The following is a 22,863-nucleotide window of genomic DNA, read 5'->3' on the forward strand; positions in this document are numbered from 1 at the left end:
CACTCGTAGGCTGGGAGAACTGGGACTGTTCAGCCTAAAGAAGGCTCCAGGGAGTCCTTAGAGCCCTTTTCAGTGCCTAAAGGGGCTCCAAGAGAGCTGGAAAGGAACTTTGGGCAAGAGCCTGGAGGGACTGAGGGAATGGCTTCCCACTTGCAGAGGGTGCCTTTAGATGGGATATTGGGAAAGTCCTGCTCCTATTTCTTTGAGCTACAAAATCTAATCAGCTGATATAGCCACATTAGATCCAAACCCAGAAGAGGGAAGGTAAAGATGGATTAGTCCAATTCTAATGGAAGGTGTCCCTGCCCAGAGCCAGGCAACTGGAACTACAGGATCTTTAAAATACTTTCCAACACAAACTGGTGGGGGATTCTGTGACTCTCAAAGCTGAGAGAAAAACTACAATTGTACTCAAGTTCTCAACTGCTGAGCAAACTTCACAGCATCAAAGGAGTTTTAGGACTCCAGCTTAGCCTTATATAGTCACAATACCAACTTACCAGTCTCAAATTCAGCATCTTTGTTGTCACTGCAGACCCTGGAATTGGAGCAAGTTCCTTATCCCAACATTAGGTAGCCCAAAGGCAGCAGAACAGGCACTGGCAGAGCCAGAGGAGCTCTGTCTTACTGGAGAAAACCACACATTTAAACTGCAAAAGGGTAGATTTGGGTTAGATGCTCTTGTAAGCACCTTGCAGGGCTCCCCACTGCACAGAGCACTTCTCATGCCTGTTCTGAACAGTCTTTGGAAAACAGAGCCCGACCTGGCTCTGGGATTAGCAAACCCCAAACACAGGAGGAGGAAGAAGCAGCAGCTGTTTGGCAGCCATATGCCCAAGAGAGACTGGAAGGGCCTCCCCCCTCTGGTCTCACTTGGTTGGGTTTCTGACTGCGTACGAGGCAGGAGCTGTAATTCCTCAGTTGTGGGGACCAAAACTGCACCCAGGATCCCAGCACTGCCAGACAGCGCTCAGTACAGTGGGGCAGTCGTGTCAGCCCCTGTACTGCTGCTTGATTTGCTTCACTTTTAGCACACCCAAAGCTCACTGGAAATCAGGGGGGTCTCTGCTTCTGCCCTCTTCCTCTCCCTTTTGTAGGGAAGGACCACTGCTGTGCTTCCAAGGAACCTGTTCTTGAATTAACTTAGAGCATTCCAAGCTCCTTTGCCCCCAGTGGATGCTTGCCATTGAATCCCTCATGGCTGGATTCAGAAAATACTGAAGTTGACTCTTCTAAAATCCAGGCTCTGTGTCCTACTGCTGACCTTCAGTGTGCTCAGCAAGACCCTTAGGCCTTTCACAGTGTTGTGAAACCAGACCTCCAGGGCAGGGACCTTTCCAGCCTGATGTGCTTTGCTTCTCTGCACAGAACGCAGCACAGAAAAGAACGGCAGGACGGGGCCTGTGTGCTCCAGGGCTCAGGTTTTGATCCACTTCAGCTCCACAAAGATACCAATGAGGTGAAGAAGCTGAAATGTTTATTAATGGCAAAGCTTGGGAGAAGGGAACAGGCAGGTTCTGAGGGCAGCAGGACCAGTAAAGAGGGAAGGTGAGCTCAGACTTGCCCAGCATTAGCTGGGCCTGGAGCTCCAGCTTCTCCCCTCTGATCTCCAGCTTGTTTCCTCCTGCATGGCATCTGCTGCTGTCCTGGTTGTTTCGATCCAGAAGATGAACTTAGTGATGTAGCTCTTTCATCCAACATGACTTGAACAATCAGGTTTGTGTTGGAAGGGCTCTCATCTGTGTTAAGGGCTTGAAGGGCTGAAAGAAACAGAGCCATGGCCAGAGTGAGGAAAGCCCCTGAAAGGACCGGCCCACTCAGCTCTTGCCACGGCCTGGAGGAAGCAGGACACAACAAGGATCAGCTGGAGGGTGCTGGCCACAAATGACATCTCTGAAAAGGCTCCGTGCTCTCCCGACGCTGCCCCTCGTGCGCACAAGGAGCGGAGCCGCCGCAGCCGGGGCAGGGATTGCAGCTTCCCCTGGCAGTTCCCACGGACAGACAGACAGACAGACACCCCGTGCAGCTTCCCCTGGCAGCTCCCACGGACAGACAGACAGACAGACAGACACCCCGTGCAGCTTCCCCTGGCAGCTCCCACGGGCAGACAGACAGACAGACACCCCGTGCAGCTTCCCCTGGCAGCTCCCACGGGCAGACAGACAGACACCCCGTGCAGCTTCCCCTGGCAGCTCCCACGGACAGACCGACAGACAGACACCCCGTGCAGCTTCCCCTGGCAGCTCCCACGGACAGACAGACAGACAGACACCCCGTGCAGCTTCCCCTGGCAGCTCCCACGGACAGACAGACAGACAGACAGACAGACAACCCCGTGCAGCTTCCCCTGGCAGCTCCCACGGACAGACCGACAGACAGACACCCCGTGCAGCTTCCCCTGGCAGCTCCCACGGACAGACAGACAGACACCCCGTGCAGCTTCCCCTGGCAGCTCCCACGGACAGACAGACAGACACCCCGCCGGCCTCACTCACCCTCACAGATGAGCTGCAGCTCCTCCCGCTGTCCTCTCATGAGCATCCCGGCGGTCCCTAGGAACACAGAGCCCGTCACGGCCCCTGGCCCGGACCCCGAGGCCACGGGGACGGGAGGGAGCGAGAGCCGCCTTGGTGGCTCACCAATGGATCTGACGGCCGCCTCCCGCACGGGCTCCTGTGGGCTCTGTAGGTAGGGCAGGGCCTGGCGCAGGTGCTCGGCCGCTCGGCTCCTGTCCTCTGCCAGCTGCAGAGAGCGGCAGGGCACGGAGGGAAAGGGTTGATGCGGGCCCTGCCCCCGGGCCGGGCGCTCCCTACGGCCCCCCCTGCCCACCGAGCCCTGAGGCCCGGCTGGTCGGCACCGGCCTGGGGGCCAGAGGGGTCCGGAGAAGAGCCCGCACGGCCCAGGGAAGGGAGCGGCGTGTGGGCGCAGGCTGGTGGCCCTGCCCGCGGCACTGCGTGCCCTGGGCAGGCGGCTTCTCCAGGCATTGGCCTGGGGATTCCAGCCTGTCCTTACCACGTGCTCGGCGAAGCTCCACGGGTCATCCAACTTGAGCAGCTGTCTGAGATCCCTTCTCTTCAGGAACTTTACTGCAGAGAGCAGCGTTTCCCGAGAGGTCTGCAGGGCAGCAGAGAGCCAGAGATGGCACCGCGGCCCAGGGCACAGGAGCCGCATCTCTGTGCCAGGGCTGGGAGGAGGCTGGAGCCCGTCAGGTGCCAGGGGCTGGGCAGACAGCTGAGCCTCTCCCAAGGGGACACCCAGGAGGCCTCACCTGTGCCACACGCCGGTTCTCGTCGTAGCAGTGGAAGAAGAGAGGAAGCAGGCTCTCGTTCACAAGAGGCTTCAGGGCCTGTTTTCCCCTTTCCACTACTGATTCCATCACATCTTTGTAGAGGCCAATGGAGAGCCACTGCACTTGATTGTTGTCCTGTTGGAAAGGAAAAAGCTCAGCACTGGATTCTCCAGGCCCCCCTGTGCACAGGCCCAACAGGCCACAGGGCACCCCACTTGTGGGCAGCAGCCAGGGGCCATGGCTGGGGGCACAGAGCCTTACACTGTCAAAGAGGGGCCGGAGCGCGGCAGCCAGTTTGGGGGCTGTGGGGCAGGATGTTAGGATATCCTTGTTCACGAGTATATTTGTGAACACAGACAGACTCATCTTGACCACCTCTATGTCTTCATTCCTCAGGAAATCCATGAGGGGTTCAGACAGGCTGCACATTTTTTTGGCCTATGTGGAACACAAGGCTGTGCTGTGAATCCATTAAAAGCTTCACCACCAGCGCTGCTCCAGCAGCGCAACCCCACCCGCCTGCCATGGAGTCTAAAGGCCAATGGCTGTCCCAAAGCACTCAGGCAGCTGAACAGCGACCCTGGAGAGCTGGGAGCAGCTGCCACAGCTGCCAAAGCCCAGCCAAGCCCAAGGGGCTGCTTGCCCCAGCCCCACGCTGCCAGCACAGCTTCAGCTGCTGCCTCCTTCTCACCATTGAGGGGTCTTTGCTGAGCATCACGAGGCCTCTGAGGGCCAGGCGTCGCATCTCCATGGACTCGCTCAGCAGGTGCTTGGTCAAGATCTCCAGGATGTTGTTACCCCATTCATTCAAATCTAGGCAATCCAGGACCTGAAAGGCACAGAGCAGGCACAGAGGTGCCCAGCTGGCAGGAGCTCAGAAGTGCACAGGGCCCAGCCCAGGCAGCAGCACAGGGCACGGGCAGCGTCCCAGGCAGCTGCGGCTCCGAGAGGGCAGAGGGCTGGGAGGCAGCTCAGCCAGGCAGCGCTGGCCGTGGCGCTCACCTCCACCAGGAACGCCAGGGAGGCCATTTCCCAGCTTGGCTCCTCCCGGCTGAGCCGGCAGAGCAGGCGGAGTGCGACGCAGGAGCAGAAAGGTTGGCAGACACGGCGCATCTCCCTGGAGGGGAGAAAAAGGCACGGGTGCTCCGGGGCCAGGTGGGCAAACCTGTCCCAGGGCCGACTCACAGAGCTCAGGTCTGCTCCCGAGCAGCCCGGGGGCGCTTTGGGAGGCGGCTGTTCCCGGGCCCCCTCCTGTGCCGGCCTTTTCCAGTCTGCTCATCCCTCCCTTGGGGACAAGGCCCTGCCGCTTTGGGAGGCGGCTGTTCCCGGGCCCCCTCCTGTGCCGGCCTTTTCCAGTCCGCTCATCCCTCCCTTGGGGACAAGGCCCCTGCGCCCATGACCGCGGGGACTGCGCGGGGCCATGCGGGCACAAAGGAGAGGGGCGGTGGGCAGAACGAGGTCTCACCTGGCCAGCAGACCCATTGCATAGTGGTGGGTTTCAGCACGCAGCAGCGTGTCCCAGGCACACTTCCGTTCCAGAGCCATCAGTAAATTCACACATTGCAGGTGGTACAGGAACGACTTCACAGTGCCCACTACAAAGCTGTGTGCAGAGCAAAGCGCAGGTTATGCTGGGACCCCAGCCTGCAGCCCTGGGGACGTGGGAGTGACAGGAGGACTGGCACGGAGCACCTGTTGGGGTTGGCAGTAATGCCCTTTTCCTCCTGACATTTCTTCCAGAAAGTATTTACTTCTTCTGACATCTGCTCTGTACTGGCGTAAACTTGGTACAGCAGAGCCACAAGGAGATGGGGGGAATATTCCACAAATGGCTCTGGGCACCAGGGCAGGCGGAGAATCTCCCAAATCACCCTGGTTGCCTGCAAAGGATAAACCATCCAGAGACAGCACTCAACATGGAGTGGGGAGCAGCCGGCCTGGTGCCCCTGAACCCTGCCCCCAAGGCAGGTGTCAGCCCAGTGCCTGAGGCAGGCAGATACGTTGCAGTGGGGGAGAGGATGGAGAGGCACTGGAGCAGCAACCTGCGTACAAGCAAAGGCCAGCTATGGAAACTCACAGCCAGGGCAAAGACATCCTTGTTGTCCCCATCAGCTGTGTACATTTTCTGCATGGGCCAGCCGTCCATCACACACAGCAGTGTGGGCAGCACCTTTTCCGTTGACGTTCCTGACGAGGCAATGGTCTTCCACATGATTGCAGCAGCTCTGCAGGACCAGAGCTGGGTGTCACGGGGGTCTCAGCCGGGGCACTCTGGCCTGGGCAGCCACAAGGGCCCAGATGGCAGAGCCACAGTGCCCTGAGGGGTAGGCAGGGAGCACGTCAGGAGGCTTGTGGGCTGACAAGCCAGCGCTGGGAAATGGAGGCTCCAGTGGCTCCTGCACCTCTCTGCCTGTCCAGCAGAGCCCGTTGCACTGGCTGTACCGGGCTAGGCCTGAGTCCCCAAGGAAGGTGGGCCCTGTACCTGTCACATGTTGGGGCGCACCGCAGCAGGGTCACTGCCACATCAGTGGGCTGTTCCTCGGTCAGCCGCAGGATGTCCATGAACAGCCAGTCGTCTGGAGGCTCGTTGGACGCCAGCCTCTGGTGCATGTTCCTAACAAAGCCTGGCACCTGCACGAGGCACAGGGAGACTTGCAGAGCTGCCAGAGCAGCAACTTGCCCAGCTTCCCCTGAGAGTGCTTCCCTTGCCACCACACTGGGCCGGGCCTCAAAGGCTTGAGGCGCCACGGCACTGCTGGGGACACCCAGCCCTGGCCACGGGCTGCTTACTTGACTGGGAGTGGAGACAACTCTCTCCCCAAACTGATCCAGGCTGGGAGCAGGAGGTATGCTCTGAGGGGCTGTGGGGCCAGCCTCTGCTGCACCCTTGGTGAACATGCTGATCATCTCTCGACACCAAGTGAAGTTTGTGAGCTTCTGCAAAAGAAGGAACAGGGAAGAGAGGCCTGATCCATGCAGTGCTGCAGTGCTGATGCTCGGCTCAGAAGGAGGGGATGGCTCTCAGTACCTGGCTTACAGAGTGCCAGCAGCTACGGGCAGGATCCAGCCCTTGTGCCGGGTCCTTGGCTGCATCTGGCAAAGAGCAAGGAATGCCAGAGCTGAGGAGCTGCAGGAGAGGCCAGAGAGCACAGCCCAGCCCTGCAGTCTCCCCAGGCAGGGACAGCCCCAGGATGCCCCAGGCTACCAGGGGGTCCCAGCCCCAGCCCCTCTTCTGCCCTATCCATGGGCATGTCCGCAGGGAAGGGACGGGATGGGGCAGGGTGGAGCTGGCTGCAGGCCAGCCCTGTGGCCCAGGCCAGCCCTGTGGCCCAGCTCTTTCACTCACTCTTCTGCAGCAGCTGCAGCTGCTCCAAGTCAGCACGTCGCTGGAGTGCAGCACCACAAGGGCAATTCTCCACCTTCTTGGGTGGGGTGGGAGGTCTCTCTGCCATGTCTATGTCGGGATTAAGGGCAAGTTGCAGGACAGAGGCCTTGGGAAAGCTGCAGGGCAGCGAGGGCTGCAGCTGTGCCTTGAAGAGAGCTACAATAGGGAAGGCTTAGAACAGCTGCAGGACACTAAGTCCTGCAGCCTGGCCTGAAGGCCTCCTGCCACAGTGACAAGAAACATTTTGTAAAGGCTCTGGTTAGCAAGTCTGACACACTGCCCTTCAGGGCACCTGCAGCGGAGAAACCTTGGGAAGGCTCTGGGTCACCGAGACCCCCAGTGTGGCCTCAAGGTGACCTCCACAGAGAACGCCTGGAAAAGCAAGGAACAACGTGGCTGTGTGGGGACTCCTCACAGCACTGCTCTGTTCCACAGCGTGCACCGAGCACTGTGGCGTGGCCGTGGCGTCACCAGCACCTACAGCACGACGTGTCACAAAGGGTCACCCTTGCACACTCTGTCCTGTTCCATCCCACGGTGACCACGGTGCACTGTGTTACAGAGAGCCCCAGGACACACCTCCACGTGCCCTGGGGACACCCCCACCCCACCCAAACTGCCCCAGCTTGCAGGCAAGACCTTGCCCCAAGTGTTGAAGGCACAGACCAGCACGAACTTTAGCAACAGCCCAAGAAGAAGCAGCTGCTCCTCTGCTCTGCCTGCTCAGGGCAGCAGAATGAGCCCCCACGGCTGCCAGCGCAGCAGAGCAGGAAGGGCACCGGGGCCTTCCACAGGCCCTGCCACGGCCTCTTTGGGACCAGTCCCGGTGCTGGGTGGCTGGCACACTCACAGGGGTGTGACACAGGCATGGGATGTGTGGCCCAGAGCACCAATGCTGCTCTGTCCCCTGGGCAGCACTGGCAGCAGGAGCTGTGGCAGAGTCCCTGAGGAGGGGTCGGGCCTTCAACTGCCTCCTGGGGGAACAGGTGGCAGCTCAGCTGGCCAAGTCTTTGCTGTATCATCTTTATGTCCTGCTCCATGCTGGATTGTTCTGTGTTCATCTTGCCCACCTCCTCGTGGAGACCCTAGCACAACCCATGGCTTAGGATCCCTCATCCTGCCCTGTGCAGTCCATCACACAGCCAGGTCAGCCGGGATGGATCCAGCACCTCCTGCCCAAGGCAGGCTCCGTGCTGGATCATGGAATCCCATCTTAGTGGCAAAGACCTGCTGCCACAGGTTCAAACAATGCCTGTGCAGGGAGGACAGTGACAAGCACTGCTAAGGAAGTGGGGAGACCATGAGTAGGGGCTCCTGCTGTTCCAGCATGGCCTGCAGAAGTTTTCACAGGACTGCAAAGTTGATGCCAGCCTCGCCTTCGATAGCAGAGTCCAACAGCTGGTACAGGCTGATGCTGTCCATGGCTGCTCCCTGCCCTTTTTGGGTAGAAGGGGTGGTTAGCTGTGACTGCATGGCAGATGATGCCTGGACAGTCGCCCTCCCCGAGAGCATCTTCCTCTGGAGAAGGTGGATAGCTCAGGCAGGCACCAGGCCCTCACACAGTCAGTTGATAAACACAGGCCAATGGAGAAAGCAGGATGGGCTCTTTGTATGCAAGTTCCAGTTCTGTGGGTGGTTCAATAACAAGCACACTGAAAGAATTCAGGGATAGAAGAGCCCCGACTAGAGAAGGGTGCAGGGTTTATAAACAGTCAGGAGTAGGTGGGGTAGCACAGTCTTAGGGCCAATGGCTAAAGGGACTAGTGGTAGAAGGAAGGCAGAGTAAGGAGGAAACAATCAACGGGGATACAGTGCAGGAGCGTCAAGCCTCCACTGTATCCTCAAGCCAAGGGCATGCCAATGGGGAAGCTAGAAACAGTGAACTTTCCAGAACTGGGGAGGAGAACAGGGATGATGTCTCTGAGATTATTAACATACAGAACCAGAAGAAACCAGAGGACTGTGGGGAAGAGTTTCAGGATGTTTCTCAAACAAGGGTGTCCTCCCATGGCATCCCGCTTTCCCCCTCACCCACCTGAGATGCTACAGTTAGCCACAAGTCTTCTGTTCCTTCCTGCCCACAATCTCAGTGCCTGTTCTGGAGGGACAGGAGCCTTCCTGCCCAGGAGGGGTTTTGTAGGGTCAAACCCTACAAAGGATCAGCAGTTTCCTTCTGTCCTGAGAGGAGAGAAGCCTTTGTCCCAGAGAGGATGCTGTTGGGGGGTTAGGTAGGATATAGGGATAGACAGCCAGGAGTCTTCTTCTGTTTTGGAGGGAGCCTTCCGTCTCAGGATGGTGTTGTGCAGAAGATGTGAGCAGTCAGCAGGCTCCTGCCTCATCTTCCCCCTCAGAGAACTGAAGCCTGAAGCACATCCCCATTCTCAGGCCATTGCTTCCTCATTGTTTCTCCCAGTGCTTGGCAGTGCCACATGCTCAGCAGTGGTAGGTCATCAAGTGACAGTCATTGCACCCCCCTGCCACAGACAAGGACACCTTCCACCAGACCAGGCTGCTCCAAGCCCCATCCAACCTGCCCTTGGACACTTCCAGGGATCCAGGGCAGCCACAGCTTCTCTGGGCAGCCTGTGCCAGGGCCGCAGCACTCTAATAGGGAAGAATTTCTTCCTAATCCCATCTAACCTTGCCCTTTGGCAGCGTGAAACCATTCCCCTGTTGTCCTTGCCCTCCAGGCACTTGTCCAAAGCCCCTCTCAGTCTCTCTTGGAAGCCCTTTAGGCACTGGAAGAGGCTCTAAGGTCTCACTGGAGCCTTTCCTTCTCCAAGCGGAACACCCTCAGCTCTCACCATTTCCTCACAGGAGAGGGCTCAAGCACTTGGAATATCTCTGTGGTCTCCTCTGGATTTGCTCCAACAGCTCCATGTCCTTCCTGTGCTGAGTCCCAGGGCTGGAGGCAGCTCTGTGTCACAGCACATACAGCAGCTGAGACAGCCACCATACACAGAGCATCACCACACAATTTCAGAAAGTTCCAACCCATACAGAGTAACACCTCACCTCTTCAGCAGGCTGCAAGCATCTGCCCTTCTTGTTCTTTAACCCAACCTTCTATACCCTCCTGTTAATGCACTCACTGCACCTGTGTGCCCTCTGTTCCCTGTGGTGGTTGCTCAGTGCCCCTGGGCACTCCATGGCTCATTGCTGTCAGTGCTGCTCACCTGCTGCTCACAGCTGTACCTATTGGGGATGAGGCTGGGCCCCAGCCCAACTCCCAGTCACCACAAACTGTGTTCCTACAGCTTTGCAGGTGTCCAGGTCTCACCCTGAACCCCCATCCTTCTGCCTACGCTGTGGGATCAGCCCAGCACAGGGTTGGTTTCTGGGGGTGAGCACACATGGCCGAGCTATGTCCAGCTCTCACCCACCAGTACCCACAGCCCTCCTTGGCAGGGCTGCTCTCAATCCCTTCTTCCCCCAAGCTGGCTTGATGCTGGGGTTGCCCTCACCCAGGTGCAGCATCAGCATTTGCCCTTGCTGAACCTCATGAGGCTTCCATGGGCCACTTGCTGAGCTTGTCCAGGTCCCAGGTCCCTCTGCATCATTCAGTCCTTCAGGTGGGACATTGCACCCTCAGCTTGGAGTCATCTGCAAACTGGCTGAGGGTGTTCTCGATCCTTTCATTCATGTCATTCATAAAAATATTACACAGTATTGATCCCTGTACAGACCCTGAGGGTCACTTGCCTTCTCCTAAGTGTACCATGACACTGGAAGTCCATATGGGACAAAGTGAGTGGCATCATGTCAAGAGACAGTGCTTAGGCTCACCATGGTCATGGCTAAATCTTGGATCTCTTTTTACTGCATGCAAAAAATCCAGTCTGCATTTGTATCTCTCTTTTCATGTGCTGCAACTCCTGAGAAACAGAAACAGATTTCCTCCAAACCAGAAAAATAATCTCAGAAAGTTTTCTTGGAAGAGTCTGGGGCTGCCACTCAGGATGTCAGGTCCCAAAACCATAGATCAAAAGACTCCAGATGCCTGGGATAAATCTTGAATAGATCACAGAGCTGAGAGTTTCTCCAAAGGAGAAAAATCAATTCAGGTAACATCCTGGGAGTAGTCTAGGACTGACACTTGGGATCTCCTAAATCAGAGATCAAAGCACTCTAGAAGATCCCTGGGAAGAGTGTCAGAGGACTCCTGGAAGAAGCAGTTTCTATCAAATAAGAATTGTACTAAATATATCCTGTATCTCCTTGATCTCTTCTGCATGTGCCCAATCCAAAATTGCAGCTTGGAGCAGATTTTGACAATAGGTGAAATCCACACAGCCATGTCCTTTCAAGACACATCACTGCATGCCATTTGAATAATTCAGTTTCAGCAAGAAGGAATTTAAATGCAGAGTAATATCACAGACAGGTGTAAAGATGTCCATAATTTGGAAAAGGCAAACAGGGCTGAGTTGAGACAGCCTGAGCTGAATCTTCTTAAATAAATATGTTTTTCTGTCTTGCTCATCTGCATGAGCGTAAACAGCAGGATGAAGGAAGTGATCATTCTCCTTTAGCAAGCTGCTTCCTTGGTTCCATTTTTCTGAGGCTAAATGCATTAGAGGAGGCACAGGCTCCCAGCATGGTTTGGTGGATAGGCTGCTCATACATCTGGGCACAGGCAACCCAAGGACATGAGGCTGCTGTGCCAGCTCCCCTCTGCCTGGGACACACACTAGCAGACAGAAAGGAGAACACAGTGAAGTTCCTCTTGCATCACCCTTAGCAATTTATTACCCCATCTGATTTCCAGCTCTGACAATGACCTGGGAATGCCCCACAGCACCATGGTCTGAGTTGGGGGAAGCCTGGAGCTCTGGGGCTCAGGCTGTGCCATGATGCCAACCACCTCACAGCTTTCTGCTTCAGCTGCCCCTTCTGCAAGGGCTGGTGGTGACTTCACCTGGGGAAGCTAGGTGCCACCAGCTGGGGGACAGAACAATAAGAAAATTAAGCAAAGGAATAAGAAAATTAAGCAAAGCACTCCTTTTCTCACACATCTGGGGGAGGACAGGTGTCCTTCCCCACCACCGTGGGCTCCAGAGTAGAGCAAGTAACTCAAAGGCCATCGCTGGCACCCACAGTACAGAGGTCAGCTCAGCAGGGATTGTGCAGCTCCCCCCAAGCCCCAATGGTGGGCACAGGGGAGACCCCAAACCCCACTCTTGGTATAGACAGACAGCCTGTGACAATAAAGGCAGCCTTGCAACCCAGGATGAGAGTATGTCCAAATGTGGAATACAACACAGCTTGCCAGCTCCATCTGATCTTCAAAATGGTCTGAAAAGGCACTTCACTCCCCATCTGGGGATGGACAACATACCTGGAAAAAACCTTAGAAAGGGAATGTTTAGAAGAGGTTCAACAGCAAGCAGAGGCTCTGCAGCACCGGCACAGCACCCTTCCCTGGCAGAGGCAGCAGTCCACATGCTAAGGTCAGCATGGAGCTGTCCCATGCAACACACACAGCCCCATGCAGACTCCAGTTCAAGACAAGTCCGGGGCCGTGGCATCCCCAGCAGCGTCCCAGGTTCAGGCAGACAGGGCTCCCTGCCCCTCCTGGCCTGCCCCAGCCGAGGGGCTGGCTCTGGCTGGCAGCTGCCCAGCCAGGGGGCTCTTGGGATGCAGGCGGCAGAAGCGCCCCAGCGTCCAGATGGGGAAGACGTTGCGGTACGCGGTGTAACTGATGGCACACGACTTGTTGAACACCCCAGCGATGTTCTCCTGGGATACAAGCAGAGAGCAGAATGGCATGAGTGGCAGGGGACTGCTGCATGTTCAGGAACTTTTTGGAAAGACTTAAGATGTACCTGAGGCCAGTCCCCGTTGGGCAGCTGCTTATCCATCAACAGTTTAATGCCCCTTTCCAGCACACTGATGTCAGGGTACCTACAAAGCACAAGGGAAATGGAAGCATCTTTATCCAAACCATCTGCAAACCCTCATCCACGTGTCTGGGGAGCTCAACCACCTCCAGGCTGCCCTGAGCTTGCCCCAGGCATGCTGACTGCTTTGGGAAGGGCTCCCCACAACCCCAAGACACTAAATATTATGAATATGGCACCATTTTCCCAGGCTGGAGGCCTGCAGTCATGCTCAAAAGCTTTGCTTTGCACTGGGTCACACCAGCCAGACCCAAGGCCACCCAGCTCAGTTTGATCTCTTTTCCCTGAGGACTGGGGCTACTCTTACCTGACAGCCATGAGCCCCAGCAGGGCCCAGCAGGTGTTGTGGATCTGTGACTCGGCACTCTGCACGTATGTGCGCTGCTCGCAGGACTCGAAATCCTCTCCCCATCCTCCATCTGCCATCTGCTTGGAGATCAGGAACTGGCAGGCCTGGGCAACCTCTTGGCACACAGTCCTGCAGGGATGGGGGCCAGAATCAAGACAGGACTGGGGACAGTGTGTTTGGATGCCCACAGCTCTCAGCTGCAAAGAGAAGCAGTGCCCATGGCTGGGGCTGCCCTGAGTTTGAGGGTGAGGCAGCAAGTGCCATGGCCATAGTGCAGGCACAGGATTTGGGAGGAGCAGTCCCTGAGGCAGGAGAGTCCATGCACAGCCAGGGATCCATCCAGCCCCACCACAGAGTCCTACCCTGGCCCAGGAGGCAGGTAGGGCTAGGGCACCCAGACATTCCCTTCTCACCCGTTGTGGTATGTGTGCTGCATGCTGGCAAATGCCTCCAGACCAAACCAGGTGCCATAGGTGAAACAAACCCCCCAGCTCCTAGGAAGAAAAGGAGAGCAGCACTGTCAGGGGTGCAGTGCCCCAGAGAGAGGCAGGCTGCAACACAGCTGTGCTCACAGAAGAGCAGAGCCAGGCACAGAGCTGCAGCCTGCCTTCCCCTATGGCCCAACCATGCCCAGTCCCACCAGCACCTGCTCCCAGCTAACTCAAGTGTCAGCAGAACTGGGACCACAGCAGCTGGGACCACCCCAACCTTGTTTGGGTCTTGTACCTGTTCTACCTGGGCTGGAGGGAGAGTAACTGAGAGCAAAGCACAGCAGCTAGAGGAGGATCAGCCCTTCCTTTCCCTCCCACAGATCCTGCCAGCCAGGAACACTTGCCATGATCATCCCTCTCACACTGGGGCAGCCAGAAGAAAATGGGGTGCTGGGAACACCACCTACCCTTCCCAGGACCCATCTGCTCGCTGCTTCTTGCGACAGAAATCCAGGCCCTTCTGCAGAGTCTCCCTGGACAGGAAAGAAGTCATCCACTTCAGAAGCAGCTCAAACTCAGTGTTTGCTTCACTGGGGGCTCCATCAGCCCCTCTGAGGCTTGGATGGGTCTCATTATTGGAGGGCACAAGAGACAAGAGCATGCAGACAGGCAGCTCCATTGTTCAGGAGGCCATGGCAGGCAGCTTGGGACAGTGAACCTGCCTTCTCCCCTGCCCAGCTCCCATCGCAGTGCCTCACCTGATCTCCACAGCTCGGTGCTCAGGGAACTGGCTCTGGAAGTGTCTCAGTGCCTGCATGACAGCTGATGTGCATTCCACATACGTGTAGTCAATCATGATGTCACCTGCCAGCAGGCAGTGGGTATCAGTGCCACAGCCCCTGTATGGGCAAGCCTGCAGGCCAGCCACTGCCAGCCGGTCCCTGACCCAGGGCACACTGATCCCCTGCCAGGCACCCACTGGGCACGGTGAGCCCAGGCCACTCTGTCCCTTCTCAGTGGGCAGGACAACCAACCCCCTTACCAAACACCTCTGAGGGGTTCAGCAGCTCCAGTAAGTGGCCTCCTCGCTTGGTTTCATATGTGGCAAAGCCTCCATCCGGGTTCCTCATGCTCAGCAGCTGCCCAGACAAGCAGAGAGAGGGTGGTACAACCTCATGGGCAGCACTACTCCAGTCTGGCCCCAAGCCAGCTGTGAGCATAAAGTCAGACCTATAGGTCTATGGGGCAGGCAGAAAACCCAGGTCCCAAACCACTGTGACAAAGCAAGCCCAACCTGGGCCATCACACGACATTAGGTGACACAGGCAGCTCTGAGTCACAACAGAGTGCTGCCACACCAGGCCTCACACTAGCTCATATCTAATACCAGATCTAACAATTCTTGGGCCTTGCTTCTCTTACAGTCCTGCATGCTCCTTGGCCTAATTTTTGCAGCTCTTACCACATTCACAGCATCAAAGAGGCGCTCAGCAGGCACAGGCTTGGCTATGAAGGGACACTTCTCCTGCAGCAGCATTACTGCCTTCAGCCCCTCTGCTGTGCAGTCTGCCACGATCCAGCCGCAGTCCCGCGTGCTGAAGGGGAAGCCACCCTGGAAAAGGATCAGGTGAGCTTAGGCAGCAGGATCACTTTCCCTCAGCCACTCTGTTGTTGGAAGAGAGCAGGTGCTGCTCCTGATTGCTGTTCCCTCTGCCCAAATCCCTGCCCCAGTGCCAGCCATCGTACCTTGTTCATATGGCGGTAATATTTCTGGTAGTCAGGTGGGTTCTCGGGGATCTGCAGGAGACAAGAGACAGTGAGGGCAGCCTGGAGGTGCCTGGCTGCAGGACCATGGGCTAAAACCATTGCAGGTTGTTTTTCCATGTGGAAGTGCACAGTACCTGCCTTCCACTGAGGGAAGTAGACAGGAAAGAGGTCACCTCTGGAGCAGGGAGAAATCACCTTTTTGTCTGATTTCAGCAAGTGTTGCTAAAGCCCCCTTTGGGAGCTTGCCTGCCAGGGAACCATCTGCTTTCAATGCAGCAGCACCACAAACAAGACCAGTGACTGCCTATGTGTCACAGACATCTTTTATAAAAAATCCTTTCCTTAAGATTTTTCCTCCTGAGAAGCCTCAGGAACAAAATGTAAACAATGATTATCTGCTGCTGTAGAATGAAACAGGTGCATCTGTGATTGGTCTCATGCAGTTGTTTCTAATTAATGGCAAATCACAGTGAGCTGGCTCAGACTCTCTGTCCAAGCCACAAGCCTTTGTTATCATTCCTTCTTTTTCTATTCTTAGCCAGCCTTCTGATTAAATCCTTTCTTCTATTCTTTTAGTATAGTTTTAATACAATATATATCGTAAAATAATAAATCAGCCTTCTGAAACATGAAGTCCCTCATCCTTGAAGCCCTATGCATCAAGCTATTGGTGACAATGACCCTCACCTTGAGCCACTGCTGGCCTGGCCAGCAGAAGCTGAGCTCATACAGTCACTATCCAATGGTCCTGGGTTTCCCAGAATGATGCTTCAAAGATGAAGGGCAAATAAGTCTAAGCTCTCCGTTTTCCAGCCCCTCTAAGCTCAGGCAGACAACCCAAGCAATCCTGAGCCTTGCTAAGGCCCTCTCCAAGCTTCAAAGATGGTTCCCTGAAAACAGGGAGTAGCAAACAGGAGGCTGGGCCTGGGACTTTGCTAGTCAGCCCTTCAGAAGCTCTCTTGAGAAGGCAACAGGGTTCTGAGCAACAGCCAGGCCTGCACAGGCAGTGTGTGAGACACCACTGACCAGCTCTGCTCACCTGGGAGAACTGGAGGAACCCATGGGCGTTCTGGAGGCAGGAGGTGAATTCAGGCATCTCCTGGGCTTCTGCCTGGAAACAGAGATGCACAGTGAACAGTCAGCAAGGGGCTGTAGCCAGCCATGTTATCCCAGCTCAGTCACAGCATGCCAGGCCAGAACAGAGCTCCAAGGGGCTGCACAGCAGGAGCTCTGGTACTTGGGGACTCATGAGCAGAGATCATTTTCCCAAGGCAGCTCTGAAGGGTGCATTACCTCCAGGAAGGCTTGGATGGCAAAAGCAGTATCCCAGAGCTGGGATCCGTTTGTGCCCTGGAAGAGAGAAAACAGATAGTGAGAGGCAGGTGCTAGGAGCAGCCTGACCCAGCTGTGGGGACTATGGGACAGCACATCCCTCCCTCATTACCCTCAACAGCTCCTTCCTGTGTCATCCTGTGCTGGCACAGAGAGGACAGATGCAGCAAGCCAAGGGACAGCAAGGGAGCACAAAATGACACAGCTGCTTCAGTCTGCTCTGTGCACAGCCAAGGCAGGAGAGGTGGCTAGCATCAAGGAACAGCAGGACACAATGGCTCTGAGAGAAGCAGAGCTCAGCCCACACTGAGAATCTGGGCCCTGGCTTTCTCCTGCCCTTCTCCCAGGACTCATGAGGATGGACAGAATGCCACAGGGAGGCAAACTAGCAGGACAGACAGTACTCCCTCCTGGCACAGCTGGGGGAAATGGCAGTGAGAAGGCCACCAGGCACCAGAGGTGAGATGCCAGGAGCTCAGGCCTGGGATGAACACACTATCCCATTACTCCACAGGTTGCCCCAGCACACCAGGGTCCCTTCAGTCACAGCTGAACTCCTACAGCACTTCACCTGCATCTTCATGCCGTCGAGGCCCAGCCTGTAGGGGGAGAGAGCACAGTGCTGCAGCACAGGCACAGTGGGAGCACTGGGAGGTACATCAGGAGTCATGGTGTGCTGTGCCAGATGGGACACACTCAGCCCTTACCAGAGATAGTCAGGGATCCTGGAAACATGCTCCTGGAAAGCTGGGGAGTCCTTCCCTTCCACGAACCAGCGAACCAGCATGTTGATTGTCTTGGAGATCTGCCAAGAGGAGCACTGTCACTGCTCTGGATAGAGCTTCTTCCAGCCCCAGAAACACACATCCCAACCCACTCAACACAAAGCCATCCAGAGGTTGTCTCAGCCTTGATCCCAATGTGACATCGCCCAGCATAGCTGAGTTAGCAGGGCAGGTGCCATGAGATCATCTCCCCGGACCTCAAGGAGAGATACCCCACACCAGGGCCTCAGCTGTCCCCATGCCCTCTGCATCTCCCATGCCCTGCTGGCCTGAAGCTCTTGAGCCATCAGGAGCAGGAGGAGTTGAGCAAGATGTGGTGATTATTACATGCCACACCTGCACAAGCTGTCCTTCAAGAACAAAGAGACACTAAAGGGTTAAGAGCACGTGTCCTACCGGGCCAATGCTGATGCACTTGGTGAATCTGTCATCGGCCTTGATGTGGTCGTACAGCTCTGTGACGGCTCGCTGCCGCAGGTGGCTGCTGTGGTGAGCTTCATACACGTTCATGATGGCTGCAGGAGAAGAAAGGGACATGCAGTGAACAAACCCCACCCTGTGCAGCCACATTCACTTGCTGTGGCAGGCTGCACCCCAACTCACACATCAACCATCGACCAACAAGCATCAGCACGGAGCAAAGCTCTGCCCCAGAGTGGCCTGAGGACATGGGCACAAGGGAGGGAGAATCCCATGGATCACATAGTTCCAGTCTCCATCCCAGCTGCAAGGTGCACACCAGTAGCTGGTAGTAGTCCCTAAGCCTCAGTGTTGCTGGCAGCAGCCCCTGCACTCACCGTAGGCAGCACCCAGCAGCCAGCTGTGCGGGGTGTACACGTCACAGGCAGCCACGTTGTTCCTCTGTGCTGGCCAGTCTATGCTGCCGTAGTCCTGCACGTACAGCTCCTGCAGGAGAGAGCAAAGGGCAGCCTGGCCAGCCAGGAGCAGCACTGGGGCAGGCACTGCTGGCAGCTGCCTCACACACCGTGCAGCTTATGAGAGGCTGGCTCACAGGAGCATGGCCAGCACAGCAGCTGGCCACAGAGCCATGTGTCCATGTCACAGTGGGGGATCAGCTCCCTCCTTACCTGCCTCAAGCTCCGTATGAGCTCGTCCTCCTCTGCTGACAGACGCTTGGCATAGCAGTAGCTCATGGGAAGGTAAACCTGGCGGCAGTGACACCAGAGCCGCGACGGATGCGCTGGAAACCACGTGGGAAGCAGCCTGGTTGCAACAGAGAAAGTGCTGCTCTGAGGAACAAGGAAGGCCAAGGGCCACTGGAGAGATGTTGTGTGAAATGCCCAGAGCAGGGCAGCCTTTCCTTGTCTCCTGCACTAGGGGATATACACACAGCCTGGCCCTGCTCAGATTCCCCCTCCAGCAGGGATACTCCCTCCTGACACCTGATACTCCCAGCTGACACAGGGCAGGGAGGACCTCAAGCTCAAAGAGGAAGGAGAGATGCTAGTTGGGACATACATGGGACACTGAAGGCAGAGGACTGCACTGATAGTTAATGGCATTTGCTGACAAAGCACCAGCAGCCCTTGGTACTGTGCAGCCCCCAATTCCCTCCAGACACTTCCCCTCTCTGACACCCAGCAGCCCTCTGAGTATTCAGAGAGGGTACAAGCAAGGGTTTAGGGCTGGCAGCCTCACAAGTGGCTGTCCCTTCCTGCTAGGGCCCAGTTCTGGCTGCTGGAAGATGCTGGTGGCAGGCAGGGAGCACATGAATGTGTTAGGGACCCTGTGTGGAATGCTAACAGGGCTGTGCTCTGGCATCTCCCTTGGATGGAGTGTTCAGTGCCTGGGCCTGCTGCTGGCTCCCAGCTGACAAGCAGCCTGGGCACCTCCAGTTCCTGGCTGTAGCTGGAGTTATCCCAGCCATCACCAGCGCCTGGGACAGTTCTGGGTGGAGGCTGGTGGCAGGACTGACACTAGCTCCTCTCTCCACAGTGAGGGGGGCACATACCACATCTCTGGGAGAAGCGTGTTCATTCCCTCCCAGCTGTAAACGTTCAAGACAGCCAGCCAAAACTTGCCCCAGGAAGGGATTCCCACAGCACCTCCTGCACAGAACAGTAGCAGCTTTCAGGGTTAACACAGCCATGCCAGCTCCCACCTTTTTTCCCCATGTTTGGGAGCACACTACTCAGGCTGGGACACATGTCCCAAAGCAGGGCAAGCAGGTAACGGCACAAAAATGCAACACAGCTTCCCATCATTAATTGAAAACGCAGTTGCCACGAAAGGCAAGTAAGAACAACAGTTCTTCCACTGCCTGGCAGTCCCCAGCACTCCCTGCAGCCCCCAGGTGTGGCTGGACCTCTCTCAGCAGTGCACCAGCCCCATGGCTGACCTTTGCTGTGCAGGTTGACACGGGCCCGCACAACGTCAGGGTCATCTGGCCCGAGCCCCAGGATCCTCAAGGCTACGTAGTTGAGGGCTGTGCCAAACACTGTTGATTTATCTTCCACGTGTCTGTCAAGGGCATACACAGAAACACCACATCCATTAGTCAGCTACTGCTGTTAGCCAGACACAGGGCTCTTTGCTAGGGTGAAGTGGGATGCCAGAGGTGACTTTGGAAAAGAGGGATTGACTAATACAGGAATAAACACTGCTCTGCACTACCCTGTCCCACATGATGCTTTGGGATAGAGTGTCCCAGAGGAGATGTGGCCAGACTTGATGCTATGGCCACCTCTGTGACAAACAGCATATGTGGAGTGCTGCACAAGCAACTCCAACCATCCCCACAACAGCTCCCACACATGCTGAGTCCCCCTCCCTGAGCCTGGGCAGGTCTGACAGCAGCTCCAAATCCTGCCCTTGGAGCTGCCATCACCCAGAGAAGCATCCTTGGTACTCACAAGCCCCAGCCTCCGTCCGGGAGCTGCACGGAGCGCAGGTAGCGCACCATCTCCTTCCGGAACCCCTCGGGCAGCTGGATTTTGGCCGTGTGGCAGGTGATGAGGAGACCTGGAGGACCAGACAGGGCGGCAGTGTAGAGAGCCGAGCCCCAGGGCACTCACCCCTGGGCAGGTGCTCAGGCTCACCTGGCAGCAGGAACAGCGGCCCGCCGTAATCGCCCGCCCAGTGCCCATCCTCGGCCTGCAGCGCCGCGTAGAACCGCATCCCGTTGCGGGCCGCGTCCCGGGCCGAGCCGGCCGCCGGCAGCGTCCGCAGCGTCGCGCCCTGTGGGGAGACAGGGGCACCTCAGCGCTGCGGCCCGGGCACGGCCCCGCCGCCCCGGCCCGGGCCCCCCGCACCGTGTCCAGCCCGAGGCTGTGCTGCTCCAGCGCCGTCTGCGCTCGCCGCTCCGCGACATCGCCTTCGCCATCGCCCAGGTAGCGCCAGAGCTGCCGCCCACCCTCGCAGCGCAGCCGCCAGGCCGGCAGCTCAGTGGCCGCTGCCGAGCGCCGAGGGCCGCCGCGCCGCCGAACCGCCCTGCGGGACACGGGCACCGTGAGCGGCGGCCGCCACGCCGCTCCCGACCCCACCGCCGGGATCCACCCAGTGCCCCCCGCTCTCCATCCCAGCCGGGACTCACATGCCGTCCGCCGCCATCGCCGCTATCGATCCCAGCACCGCGGCCGCACCGGCTGGTCCCACATCGCCTCACGGCCGGCAGCCAATGGCGGCCCCCGGCCCGCCCCGGCCGGCCCCGGCCCGCCCCATCTCCCGGCCCCGGCCCGCCCCATCTCCTCTCGGCCCGCCCCATCTCCCGGTCCCGTCCCGCCCCATCTCTCCCGTCCCCTCCTGCCATGGGACGCCACCCCGTCAGTTGCCGGGGCCCGACATCTCACTCCCACTCCGTCTGCCCGCGGCACAGGAGTGCCATCCCCCTCACAGACCCCGACAGCCGAGCCGTCCCTTTGGGTGACAGCGCCAGCGCCTGGAACGGCTGTCCCCGCCTCCGTGCCTCGCCAAAGTCCAGGCGTGTGGTTTCCATCGTTAATGGAAATAAGAAAACAACGCCGGGAGATGTGTCAGGGAGCGGTGCCAGCCACGGGCACAGCGCACCCTGACCCGGTGTGCCCACGCTCCTGTGCCCCCGTTCCCCACTGCTGACTCAGCGTCCTCAGCTCTGCTTTCCCGGGTGTCAGGCACTCTAAACACCGGGGCCCAGCCCGGTGAGGAGGGCTGTGGCTGGCAGGGCTGACACCAATAAAACACCGTGTTGTGCTCTACAGGTGAGTCAGGTACCCTCACTATGAACCCTGCCCTGGTCCCTCCAGCACGGTCCGGGGGTGTCACCTTCGTGCAGGTAATGCCGTGGGACAGCAGTCCATGAGGAGATGGCAGAGCTCCTCCTATCCGCTCCTAGTGACATGTCCCCATCTCTCTCCTGACACCCATCACTGCCTTCCCAGGCCTGTGAGCAAGAGTTTCAGCCCTTCAAAGCCCCTTGGCTAAAGAAGGCTCCCCAAAAGGAGGCACACAGGGATTGTAAATCCCAGATGCTGTACTTGCTGTTGGAAGGGCTGGGTGGACATTTACACTTGTTTAAATGGAGTGATAAATTCCTTTCAGCCTTTCACAGTGACCTGGTTTCTCTCCTCCCACAGAGGTGGCACCAGACCAAGTTAAACTGGCAGAAAAGCCCCTCCATGTCTGTGCAGTGCCCAGGGACAAAAGAGCTACTCACAAATGTGGCATCCATCAACACCCCAGGACAGAAAAACGCCTGTCTATTAATACTTCTATAATTATTAATACTTACAGTATATCATGCACAGTAGAAGTTTAATTAATTAAAGTACTCCTCTTCTAACAAACAGGTCTTCACTCGTGCCCAGAATAACGTCAGGGATTATCTGGAGAGGATACAGTGATTTTATTTGAGAATTAAAGAATTAATTTTTTATTTATTTCATAAACTAGGCAAAAACAAAAATGTTTTTTGGATGTGTCTGGACTTCCCCTGGAGGGAGAATGGATGGGGATAATATCTTTGACTTGTGGCTGATCCCACTGGTCCTCAGTAGGGAGAGCTGTGCTGCTTCTCTTGCACAGTTTATACGAACAGAGAGAACTCTAGCAGTTCACTGACATGGGTGTTGTATTTGAGGGTTAATAGTCTATTTATTTTTGGGTTAAGAAAAAAAAATTGCCATGATGACTCTGCCTGAAATAAGGTTCATGAAAGTATCCACTTGTCCATGACTGCCAAAATCTTAAGATAATTTATGGTAATATTTGCCTAAGGGGAGTGTGATGGAGGATGAACAACTTGTTTTTAATTTTCTGTCTCTAAACAAGAGACGTGCACCAGACATTTTTAATAATTGCCACATTCCTGTTCCTTAGGCATTGTTTTCATCCATTTTTTGTTTTTCTGTGTCTGAATCTGAGCTGGATTCAGACAGCTTGCAATTAATCTTTGAATTGCAAGCTTGATTCACCTCTGGCTGCTGTGTTTGGAGGTGCCAGGGAACCTGCTCCCTGCAAAGCTGCTGTGTGTGCTGGCACTGCGAGTGCAGCCCTGCAGAGGCAGTTTCTTGCCCTCCCACCCAAATTCCTCTGCTTTCATGACTTTTTTTGTCCCAGTTCAATGACCGCTGGCGTTTGTCTCATGGTCTGGCAGAGCCTGGCGCCACACACACCCGAGAGACAAAGAAA

At 56.6% G+C, this 22,863-nt stretch overlaps 2 protein-coding genes across 2 annotated transcripts; both read right to left on the minus strand.

Annotated features, from left to right (window-relative positions):
• Window positions 1–1,442: 1,442 nt before the first annotated feature.
• LOC135450308 (maestro heat-like repeat-containing protein family member 6) lies at window positions 1,443–6,400 on the minus strand. Its single transcript, XM_064718353.1, has 14 exons — window positions 6,318–6,400; window positions 6,080–6,226; window positions 5,772–5,920; window positions 5,367–5,514; window positions 4,982–5,169; window positions 4,755–4,892; window positions 4,292–4,406; window positions 3,981–4,118; window positions 3,551–3,727; window positions 3,269–3,424; window positions 3,013–3,114; window positions 2,640–2,742; window positions 2,496–2,552; window positions 1,443–1,760 (listed from the first exon to the last, which is right to left on the minus strand). The coding sequence occupies exons 2-14, from the start codon at window positions 6,194–6,196 to the stop codon at window positions 1,555–1,557; spliced, it is 1,794 nt and encodes a 597-aa protein (XP_064574423.1). The 5' UTR covers window positions 6,197–6,226; window positions 6,318–6,400; the 3' UTR covers window positions 1,443–1,554.
• Window positions 6,401–11,396: 4,996 nt separating this feature from the next.
• LSS (lanosterol synthase) lies at window positions 11,397–20,869 on the minus strand. The gene is made up of 22 exons (XM_064718624.1): window positions 20,792–20,869; window positions 20,511–20,688; window positions 20,298–20,436; window positions 20,112–20,220; window positions 19,598–19,719; window positions 19,211–19,307; window positions 18,327–18,462; window positions 18,036–18,144; window positions 17,635–17,753; window positions 17,161–17,258; window positions 17,025–17,052; window positions 16,415–16,471; window positions 16,161–16,232; window positions 15,101–15,151; window positions 14,817–14,966; window positions 14,397–14,493; window positions 14,113–14,218; window positions 13,822–13,887; window positions 13,337–13,417; window positions 12,882–13,052; window positions 12,500–12,578; window positions 11,397–12,413 (listed from the first exon to the last, which is right to left on the minus strand). Exons 1-22 carry the CDS (start codon window positions 20,806–20,808, stop codon window positions 12,222–12,224), a joined length of 2,274 nt encoding a protein of 757 aa, XP_064574694.1. The 5' UTR covers window positions 20,809–20,869; the 3' UTR covers window positions 11,397–12,221.
• Window positions 20,870–22,863: the final 1,994 nt, after the last annotated feature.

This window comes from Zonotrichia leucophrys, chromosome 7 (assembly GCF_028769735.1).
Source record: "Zonotrichia leucophrys gambelii isolate GWCS_2022_RI chromosome 7, RI_Zleu_2.0, whole genome shotgun sequence".
NCBI lineage: Eukaryota > Metazoa > Chordata > Aves > Passeriformes > Passerellidae > Zonotrichia > Zonotrichia leucophrys.

What these genes read in the sequence shown, in the direction of transcription:
- LOC135450308 (XM_064718353.1), bottom strand. Translation starts at nt 6,196, where the DNA reads ATGATCAGCATGTTCACCAAGGGTGCAGCAGAGGCTGGCCCCACAGCC. An exon ending in AGGATGTCTTTGCCCTGGCT is followed by an intron (nt 5,170 to 5,366) that starts GTGAGTTTCCAT and finishes TATCCTTTGCAG; the next exon opens with GCAACCAGGGTGATTTGGGA. An exon ending in GCTGCAGCTCATCTGTGAGG is followed by an intron (nt 1,761 to 2,495) that starts GTGAGTGAGGCC and finishes TGTTTCTTTCAG; the next exon opens with CCCTTCAAGCCCTTAACACA.
- LSS (XM_064718624.1), bottom strand. An exon ending in GCTGCTGGGTGCTGCCTACG is followed by an intron (nt 17,754 to 18,035) that starts GTGAGTGCAGGG and finishes CTTCTCCTGCAG; the next exon opens with CCATCATGAACGTGTATGAA. An exon ending in AGGATCCCTGACTATCTCTG is followed by an intron (nt 17,053 to 17,160) that starts GTAAGGGCTGAG and finishes CTCCCCCTACAG; the next exon opens with GCTGGGCCTCGACGGCATGA.